General features: G+C 36.9%; 1 protein-coding gene across 4 annotated transcripts in view; it reads right to left on the bottom strand.

The window, feature by feature from the left end:
• Window positions 1-1243, bottom strand: part of LOC134811192 (mucin-2-like) — a 38601-nt gene extending 37358 nt beyond the window's left edge. For all 4 annotated transcript variants that reach the window (XM_063817947.1, XM_063817945.1, XM_063817946.1 and 1 more), the window contains exons 1-3: window positions 1168-1243; window positions 693-745; window positions 171-343 (exon numbers count right to left, since the gene is read on the bottom strand). In XM_063817947.1, the coding sequence (XP_063674017.1) occupies window positions 171-343; window positions 693-733 (214 nt within the window). In that variant the 5' untranslated portion in view covers window positions 734-745; window positions 1168-1243. The remainder of the gene's footprint in view (window positions 1-170; window positions 344-692; window positions 746-1167) is intronic.
• Between the last annotated feature and the right edge of the window lie 10318 nt (window positions 1244-11561).

Here is an 11561-nt window from a genome sequence, read left to right as displayed (position 1 = left end):
ATAATTACGGTTTTGAAGAACATAAACTCTATATTGTTGACTAATTATAGTTGTTACATCATGGGATAGAAAGAGGTGCCAAATCTTATTAAATTGTGGGGTGCCTTCTAGAACTTAGGTGTAGAAACAAGCATTACCAAAGATAATATTACTAAAATTAAAATACGTACATGGCTGAGTGGAGAATTTGTCGTCGAAGTAGTTGTCAACCTCTCTAACTGTGTGTGCGCACAATGATAACATCTGCTTAAGCCTGTCAGATGGTCCCACAGCACGATTGGTGTTCAGTGCTGCCTGTTCCAATAAACTAGCATGTGGCCCAAACCCGTCGTGATACAACTGACTGAAATTAATTAAATTTTAATCATTATTATTAACGTATAAATGAGTATTTAACGATTAACGGTATAAAGGTCGCCAATTCCAAAAAGATCAGTGCTCAAATAAGTTCAAGTTACATTTTATGTATGTGCTACTATTTGTAATATTGTGTTGATTTTAGAGTATTTAGCGAAACATTGTCAAGCTATGTTATAGTAGTTGGATAAGTTTAGTTAATGATATTTCTTGATTGATTTATTTTACAGCTCACTATGATAATAATCAACACAACAAGCTTGAAACTGGCTATAGGGGGTTTGTAGTCCCCAGAACTTGGTAATATTCTAAGAAATCCTATAAGAAGTACTAACCTTATAATAAGGTGATATAGAAAATGTTTATCTGATGCCATACTACCAATCGCCTGAAATTGTCATTATCGGATTAGTAAATGATTAACAATTTGGATATTTAAAAATCATGATTGCTGACCAAACACAATTTCCATTCTTCAGTAACCGATACCGTCCATGGACGTCGGAAAAGTGTTAAGATTTATGATGAGCTATCCAGTCATGGTCAATTTGTTCACTTTACCTATGATCATTTTCAAATTGACCAAGCCCTAACTGTGAGAATCTGTCAAGAAAATGTTTAAATTAGGTTATATCTGGTCCAGAAATGATAAGTATTTTTGGTCATGGTTATATTTATAAGTGAGAAGTAGAACGTGCCACACCATGGCCATGGTAATCTTGTATTTGGATCAAACCCACTTGATATGAAAACAATATGCCTTGGATTAAAAGTTACACAGTAAGAATAATAATGATAACTTGTACTTACAGGCTAAGAAGAAGGCACTATTATCTGGCCAATATCATCAATACATCCACCCTGAACAGTTTACATTTATTATATAAGTTTTAAACAGGGGAGGGGAAAATGGTAGAATCTCCAAGAACAGAGATTGTTGGTGTTTGAAATCTCCTTACAGTTTTAACCCTTTCTTATAAATTCTTTCAATGTCAGATGTTTTGTGTAAGCTGGCTTTTTGGTACAACTAAATACGACATTTAACTAAAGATCAAGTGGCATTCAACATTTTAACAGGATGATCTCATTTTTGTAGAACACCATCAAACGCTCTAAATTAAGGAAACTAAGTAAAGCTTTTCGATTTTAAGATAAATCTACAATATTTTGTAGAAGAATTGTACCCTTGATGGAATTTGTTCTAATCATCATCATTGGTAAGTGTTTGATGAGGTGATAAGAGGAGAACAAGAGTAATCATAAAGATTATTCCATATATATATATATTTTACTATAAAGATTATTCCATCCATATTTAGCAGAGAAGAAGTTGCTAATTTGAACTAGGGCTGTTGGGCCAAATTTGAAATGTCGGAAATTGCAATTGCTATGTTTAAAGTGGCTTATGGAGAGGAGGGCTTCAGTACACGTCATTTAGAGCAGAAATAATATATTTTATCTTTGTAAGAGCAACCGATTTGAGTTTATAACAGTTCTTTTTTTTTTTTTTTTTTCAAACAATATACACATAATATAGCAATGGCCAATTGGCTGACTATAAGGTCATGGCCTGAACAAACAATTTTTTTAAAATAGTCAAGTGATGCTAAAGCAGAGCACAAATGTGTAATAAGTTAATAGATTAAAAAACTGATTCATGTGATGCATTCGCAGAGCACAGATAAAAATACTGATTCAATGGTTAAAATTTTAGATGTGAGTGTCAATAAATTACTGTGTCGTAAAAAAAGGAACGATGTACACGTGATCTGATTTATAACAGTTCTGGATAGCTAACAACAATCATGTGATGTTACTTTAGAATATGAAATAATATGGCATAGATTTGACACTTACATCAAAAACTCTTCAATAGATTAAATGCTAAAAAAAGGTACAAATTTTAAAAAACTGGGTAAAAAATATAACCCTTCGTAATATAAAAATGGTCAACTAAAAATAAAATCCACAAATTCACATCACAACAAAAAGCAGTTCTGGATTTCCTCTATGAATTGATGAGACAAGAATAACATTTTAAGTTAAGCATGGGAATGATAACCTTCATTCAAACACACGAAATAGTAAACCGTCACATATCAAGATTATTTCCATATCCAATAGGGGTGCACACTGCACCGTACAAGGTAAAAACTCAGAAAACGCTAGAAGCAACAAATGACACGACTCAAGATTTCACAGTCACGAGAGTCTTTTTTACGATTTAAAATCAATCAATCGAAGGAAGACTTCGAACACATCTAAATGTTTATAGCAATAAGATTTTGCGCGTCATCTCACTACCTATGAGTGCGCACTTTTGTTTTTTCCCAATAGACCTCAATAATTTTCTGTTCATAAAGAGAAAGCAGAAAACTACGGCGGAATAACAGGCTTAGCGCCGCCTAAAAAATGTATTTCCCTTTCATCTCCAAAAAAATTCGTTAGCCATGTATTGTAATTAAATGCATTGTAATAAATAAATAAAAATGGACCAGCAAGCTGGGTTGGAGGATTTCGCCGCTTCGATGCGCCGCAAAAACTATCATTCTTTCTTCGCATCGAAGTTGACTGACGAGATCGTTGACTGACGAGATCGTTGACTGACGAGATTGTTGACTGACGAGATTGTTGACTGACGAGATTGTTGACTGACGATATCGTTGACTGACGAGATCGTTGACTGACGATATCGTTCACCGACGAGATCTTTGCTTTGTTAAATCGCAGAGCAACGATCTGGAAGTCAAAGGGTCACTTTCACAAAACAAGGTGGGTACTGAATAATTTTGAATGTCGAATGTTAAAATACACTGTATCTATACACTATTGTATGTTTATAACCTACCGATAGTTATTGGGCGGCGCTCAGCCTGTCATTCCGCCGAATTTTTATTCGGGCTGAGTGAATTACGACCTCCATCGCCCTGAAAAAATGCAAATGGTCATTGGATGTTAGAGCGCACGTGACTCGCATTCACGTGATCGTTCAGAACCAATTACAGCCGCCAATAAAAAACAAAAAAGGATTGACGTATGCGCTACAATTGACGGATGTAACTCGTCTAAATTTCTTCGAAGTAGCGCGCGCCGCTTTCTTCTCGAAATGGCCCGATGGCAAGTGCTACGAAGTAGCGCGCGCCGGGCCAGACCATTAACAATGGTCAAGCTCGCTACAAGAGCCGCGCGCTGAGTTAGATTGTAAAATCTGATGATTTGATTGTAAAATTGCATAAACGCGCCTGTTTGCGCGTTTTAGAGGGTTCGATTGCGCCTTGTAGGTTTGCAACCTACCAGCACGCGCGCCAAGTTGGACTCGTCGATTGATTGATGTTACTCGTCTACATTTATTCGAAGTAGCGCGCCGCTTTCTTCTCGATGGCAAGTGCTACGAAATAGCGCGCGCTGGGCCAGATCATTAACAATGGTCAAACTCGTCGATGGAACAGATATTTTACGAGTATCACCCGTTAAATTACGCCAGGCTATGTTTATGAACATAATAGCCTGGGGTCCCCAGGTTAACGAATACAAGACGCGCGCCGAGTTGAACTCTTCAACGGTCTTGTGATTTGAAACAAATATTTCACGAGAATCACCCGTTTAAAACAATTTAGCATATTTTTAACATACAATTGGAATAACCTTTATCATTTAAATTGTATCATTGTCAATGGACTATATAACCCAGTACTGAGTACATTTAACAATTTATCATTTCAGCGCTGCGCACCAATTACACACAATGCAACAATAATTTAATTCAGGATATAGCACAAAATAATTTTATAATTTATGTTACTGGGCCGCGCTCAGCCTGTCTCTTCCATATTCGGCGGAACATAATAACCTGAGGTCCCCAGGTGAAATTTATGGAGTAAGGTCACTAAGGATCAACATGGGCGGCATTTGTGCGCGGAGCCATGAACGGTCAAGCTATACGCACATGATTAGCAAAGTTGAAAGTGCAAAGCAACTGCCACAAATTTCGCCTAACCATGTGCTTTCGCGCCACTTCGGGCTTACCTGGGGACCTCAGGCTATCATGTTCAGAATAGAAATTCGGCGGAATGACAGACTGAGCGCGGCCCAGTAACTATTTACGCGTTTTAGAGGGTTCAATTACGCCAGGCTATTTTTATTAACATAATAGCCTGGGATCCCAAGGTAAACTAATACAAGATGCGTGCCGAGTTGAAGTAGTCGACGGTTTTGTAATTTGAAACAAATATTTTACGAGAATCACCCGTTAAGAACAATTTAGTATATTTATAGATACATGTTTCGTATCCCAATATCAGAGATAATATTTCCGAATTTCTATTCGGCGAAACATTATAACCTGGGGTCCCCATGTAAGCCCGAAGTGGCGCGAAAGCACATTAACGGGTGATACTCGTAAAATATCTGTTCCATATATTGGACCGTCGACGAGTCCAAATCGGTGCGCGTCCTGGAAGGTTGTGAACCTACAAGAAAGCACATGGTTAGGCGAAGTTTGTGGCAGTTGCTTTGCATTTTCAACTTTGCTCCTCCTACGCACAGGAGGAGCAAAGTTGAAAGTGCAAAGCAACTGCCACAAACTTCGCCTAACCATGTGCTTTCGCGCCACTTCGGGCTTACCTGGGGACCTCAGGCTATCCCAAGAAACCTTACTGGCTGGAGCCTAACTTTGAAAGTAAAAGAGATAGCGTCTAGTCTTCCGGTTTTTTGCAAAATGTTCGTTTCGCAAAAATAACGTTTCCCCCAGGGGGAAAATTGAAAACAACGTAGATTTTGAATTATTGCGAAAAGTCATATTTTAGGCCTTATATAACTGGGTAGCTTTAACTTTGCAGATTGTTGTTCTCTGATTGGCTGAATCGTATCACGTGGTACGCGGTACAATTGCGTTCTTAGAATATTTGAAGCGTGCAAATGCAATGAACTAGCGAGCGCGCGCGGAGTTCAACATGCTGTGAAAAGGCGATCACCCTGTAGTAATATCGCTAGCCAGTAAGGATTGCTGGGATCATGTCCAGAATAGAGATTGAGCGCGGCCCAGTAACTATTTACGTGTTTTAGAGGGTTCTGTTGGAACCCTGCTCTTGGGTTAATTAAATAACAAATAATACTCAATTATTATAAATACAAATTAGATGAATAAAGAGGTTATACAAATAAATGGTGTTTCAAATGTAACCTTGTTACTCTATGTACTCACCCTCAAATAGTGTATGAGTGATTAAAAGGTGATTGGTGTGACTCAGTTACTCACACTGCTCTAACTAATACACAATTCAATACTAAACTAAATAATGTCTTTTTACTATTAGATTAAACAACTATTAAATTAAAACTACTACTCTGATGATGATGTTCTTCTTACTATATGAGGGACTTCTTAATGATGAGGACTTCAACTAAACTGGAACTGATAACTATAATAAAAACCCTGGGGGAAAACTACCGTGAGTAAAGTGAAAGGTAATCCACGTGAAACTATAAATGAAAGTGAAAGAGGAAGCGGGAACTCCTAGACTAAACTACTAAACTATAACTATAAACTACTTACTACTCTTTAAGTAATACGTGGAAACGCCAATAGACTCATCGCTAGTTATCTCTCTAATAGATATCAATATGTCTCTGTACTGGGCGAAGAGTCTGACAAGCTGCCTGTTCTCTTTGGAGTTCCCCAAGGCTCTTGTCTCGGACCCTTGCTATTTATAATATATGTTAACGACTTATTTAGAACAACTGATCTGGGCAAGTTCATACTATTTGCAGATGACACAAACATATTCGTAGTAGATGAATGTAGAAAAAAACTGTATGCAAGAGCAAACGAAATTCTCCGTTTGTTACACCAGTACATGAAATGCAATCTATTACATATAAATATAAAGAAATGCTGCTACATTCACTTCAATCCGTCACGTACAGCTACTGATAATGAGGCAGATAACGAATCAGAATATATACTAACTCTAAATAATACGGTAATAAAGCAAGTTAAAGAGACCAAGTTTTTAGGTGTTATTATTGACGAAAAGCTAAAATGGGATGTTCAAATAAGAGCCCTCAACTCGAAACTTAGGTGTGAGATCGGAAGACTCAGTAGAATACGACACGTTATCCCGAAAAAACACCATAAAGAATTGTACCACACGTTATTTGAGTCACACCTAAGATTTGGAATATCGGTATGGGGTGGGTCGAGTAATAATATGCTTCAACCTATCTTCATCACTCAGAAAAAATGTATCAGAATACTATTTGGTGACCTTGAAGCATATCTAGATAAATTTAGAACATGTGCCAGAACACGTTGTATAGATGAACAAATCCTAGGAAGAGAATTCTTTGAAAAAGAGCATACAAAGCCGTTGTTTAACAAGAACGGCCTTCTTACCGTCCACAACCTGTACAAATACACATGTCTATTAGAACTGTTCAAAATTGTCAGATTAGAATCTCCAATCTCACTCCTATCTTTACTCCACAGATCACCATCACAAAGACGTTCAGACCAGTTCATCACCCCGAACCCATCCTCCTCTTTCATTTATCAATCAACAAAAATGTGGAACGACTGTCGAAAAATTGACAGTATGATAAGCTTTACTAAGTCAACGAACTTAGTTAAAGTAACACTGAAAAGTGAGCTACTCAAGATACAGTCCAGGTACGAAGATTTAGAATGGACAGAATTAAACTTCGATAAGAATGAGCTTGTATTTTAAAACAGAGTCCTTTGACTTTATTATTTTGAAATTGAAGAATCGTCTGGCCATAACTCATTTCGTTCGCATTACAGATTCACATTCACTTTCATTTTCACTATCACGCACAGTACAGGGTCATACCTCAATACCAAATTATTATAGGGCACAAGAACAAATTTGTTTACAATTATCAAAATTTGTTGAGCCCAGCAGCTTACTTCCTATCCTCTCTTCCCCCGTCGTCTGGAGCGTGTGATTTTTGTTGATATCCGAGCTCTTGTTTTTATCTTTTGGTTAACTTTCTGTGATTGGACTCGGTATTTTCGTCCCCGCCGAGTGGGACGATGCTTGCTCGCCAGTTAAGCTATACTTTAGATGACACTAATTTCTACAAACCACAAAATATTAAATATAAAATGTGTCCAGTATGGCGCAAATGCATCATTTGATAATTTCTCGACGCTGTCGTCGGGGTGAGAGTTATCTGAACCAACTGCATGCCCCTACGATTGCGTCACCACTGGTGAGCAAGCATTTGTTTGTTGTTTAGTTGTGTTGGAAGGGAACATTACTTGATTAATTCATCCATTAGGATTTTAATAACGATGAGCTAAGATATACCGTTCATCTTAGACTATTGGATCAATCTTATTATATGATTAGATTTTATAAACGAACCTGGCATACAAAAGATTGTAATGCGGAGGTTGGCTGGCTCTTCTATAATAAATACGACACTCCAACTTACAGAATGCTTGCTAGAGATAAAACAAAATATTATCAGACTATACATGCAGCATGAGTAACTGGTGGATAAGCCTTCGGTAAAAACGGATCCGGAAAAGTCAATGCGGCACTCGGGTCCTTGGTATTGTCGTCGGTATATTGTCCATTATTTACGTTCTGCTTTCATAGTTCAAACAATAGTGAGCTCTAAATATACAGCTTTAAACCGATTAAGTATGAATGAATGAAATACATGACAATCCGCACTCCTATAATTCAAAAGCATGAGTAACTCGTAGTGATGTACGATTTCTAGAAAGTTTAAATTAAATTTGGCGCTCACAGGTACGGTCCTCGTGATCATGTGATCGCCGCATAATGTTCTGTAAATGCGCAGGGCACCTTCAAGCTTAAATTATTCACCATACTGAGGCAGTCAACCAACGCGCGGCTTTATTTTTATGATATGATATGTTTTGATTGTTATTAATAAATACCAAAATTTAAATTTGTTTTACTAAAAAATTTGTTTTACTTTCCACGTCACAGAACACAGATAGTATCTGTCGACTGGAATCTGTGGGATCACTAAAACAACGTCACTCCTCTCCCTTCTGCTACGCTAGAGTCTGGAGTCGACAACGTCACTCCTCTCCCTTCTGCTACGCTAGAGTCTGGAGTCAACTAAACACTGGACACTCCTCTCTCTTCTGTTACTTCAACTAGAGTCTGGAGTCGAGCCTTGTCTGCCTTCTGGAGTCCCTTTACCCCAACACTGTATATACAATCACTGGAACTAAACCTTTGCTAAAGTGAGATACAGGGTTAGTAATATGTAAGTACAAAAACAAGCTACAAATAGAATTAAGATTCTAACAGGTTCAATTATGCCAGGCTATTTTTATTAACATAATAGCCTGGTGTCCCTGGGTAAACTAATACAAGATGCGTGCCGAGTTGAACTTGTCGACGGTTTTGTAATTCGAAACAAATATTTTGCGAGAATCACTTGACGGATGTTACTCGTCTAAATTCCTTCGAAGTAGCGCGCGCCGCTTTCTTCTCGAAATGTTATGGCCCGATGGCAAGTGCTACGAAGTAGCGCGCGCCGGGCCAGACCATTAACAATGGTCAAGAGAATCACCCGTTAAGAACAATTTTGAATTTAGCATATTTATAACATACAATTGAAATAACCTTTATCATTTTGCTTATAAGCACATGCGCCTGTGTTGCAAAAAAGTGCACCCGCAGTGATTTTGGATCTGAGCAAGTCATATAATATACGTGATTGTGGCTTTTTTCGCTAATATCTCGCCTTGTCTGCTTGTCATACGTTGTATGACCCGCCGCGCACGAGTGCGCCGCTCCCCCTTGTATTGTCGAAACTCTACTCACTATAGTGAAGCGACAGTGGGGTCACCACGTGATACAAATCTCGCCAGGGCCGAAACCATTTTAATTTTTTTTTGTCATGTGGGGTGATTCGGAATATAAAGTACACTTGACACTGCAGGTTGGATTCAACTGTAAAGTGATTTAGCAATCCCTTTGTTTTTATTTACAATGTCAATGCTCACTTGTTATATTCGCTATTTACACCTAATTGCTAATATGTACACCTAATAACACCTAATATGAATGTACCTGCAGTATAACATAGGGGGAATCAGACAATTGCAACCTAATTTGTTTTCATTGATGACGTGACGAGAATATTTGAATTAAATAAAGATTTAATTTTGTTTACGAGGAGTGTTATTTTAAAAACACAATTTAAAAATTTATAAAATGAGACTCCTCGGCCATGGCCTCATTTTTGGTTGTACATCGTTTGATAGTGAGCAGGGTTCAATGTCAGACCGGACGAAGCATTTATATCATGAGCCGGGTTCAATGTTAGACCGGACGAAAATATGGCTACATCTTTTTTTTTTTTTTTTTAATCAATAAACTTTCAAATTGTTACACAAATACATCATTTTATTTCAAAGAAAATATCGCCGAATGACCTTACATGCCTTGACAAGTGACCGAGTGTAAACAAAATAAGGGACACCGAAACACCAGTTGACCAGTAAACTGATCATAGCAATTACATCGGGCCCTAAATGCACCTATAAGTGAAGCGATGCTGCAACCAAGGCATGCTAGGTTTATTCCATTGAACTAATAAGGTTACAGCCTAAAATATAAATATAATAGATAACAATGTACCATAAATCATAATTATAAACACACTTTATTTAACATATTTTATTAATTATACTTTTTATCAATTTATATTTAGACAATATAGTTACATTAAGGTAAATTGTTTAACTGTCAGAGGATGTTATATGGTCGTTTAGAACTGTCCAGAGGTACTTAATTAAATGGGTTTTAAACACGGATGGCCTTGAGATTTCCCTTAATTCATAAGGAAGTTTATTCCAAAGAATGTGTGCTCTGTAAAAGTAAGACTTAGATATGCCTGAACATCTGGTCTGGCTTGACGTAAGGTTTTGTGGAACTTGAGGAGAAATGTCACTAATCATACTGAGATCGTCTAGATGTGATCGCCTTAACCTACTTCCCATGAAACGTCGTAAGTAAGGTGGAAATGTCACAACTGACATGTCATAAAAAATATTATGAAAATATAATATATCCTTGTAATCAAACCTTACCGAGAGTGGAAGGATATTTAGTTCCTTACACGCTATGAAATACCTTTTTTTGTCCCTAAGGCTCAAGTAAATATCATTAAGGATCCACTTGATACCTCTTTTTTGTATCGATTCAAGTTTCTCCACCGAGGTTTCTGAATGAGGCCGCCAGACAATTGTGCAGTGTTCGAAATGACTTCTAACCTGAGATAGATAGAAGGCCCGACGTTTTTTAGTGTTCTTTGTGAAGTAACATGTTCTTTTTAGAAGGCCTAACCTCTGACTAGCCTTAGAGTATATCATATCACAGTGATGTGACCAATCTAACTTACTATTGATATGTACTCCAAGATCTTTTTCAATGTCTGTGTATTCGATAGCCGTTTCATTCATTGAGTACACAAAATTAACACTACGATTCATAGAATATGCTCGGGTAATAGAAAGAACGTGACTTTTTGAAGGGTGAAACACCATCTTATTATGATGAGCCCAATTTTGAAGACTGTTAATATCCCGCTGGAGCAGCCAATGGTCATCCTGGGACGTGATTCTACGCCATATTTTTGTATCATCAGCATACATGGTTATATTTGTTTCCGGTGACAAATCCTCTGTAATGTCATTAAGAAAAAGTATAAATAAAGGAGGCCCTAAAATCTCAACAAGGGATAATACTGCAGAGGTGCTATAACAGTTAAATTCTGTTACCTGAACTCGACTAAACAGTTTTAATATTATAGCATATACTATAATATTAATATAATATTATGAATGATATTTTATGTCAAATAGAGGCTGTTTTATCACTCTTACACATCAAAGGTTATTGTGTGTTTTTAATTTATTTATTATTGTTAAAAAGTTTATATTGAGAATTTTATACAGTAGTCTATAGACCAATTAAATTATTTACTGGTCACATATATGTGGTTTTTTAAAGAATTTGATGACATTGAACGAATTTATTTATTGCGAATTTTAAGGACTGCTAGTAGTATTTTTTATGTATTTGTTTTCACTTCTGCACTTTAAGGCAGTTTCTCTTGTGACCAGAGTTTTAGAGTTATATATATTTTACAATATTGCGATAAACAAATTAGTTTCGTTTAATCTATGGTGG

Source organism: Bolinopsis microptera, chromosome 2, assembly GCF_026151205.1.
Source record: "Bolinopsis microptera isolate Bmic1 chromosome 2, MBARI_Bmic_1.0, whole genome shotgun sequence".
NCBI classification, from domain to species: Eukaryota; Metazoa; Ctenophora; class Tentaculata; order Lobata; family Bolinopsidae; genus Bolinopsis; species Bolinopsis microptera.
This window is presented reverse-complemented; position numbering and strand designations above follow the sequence as displayed.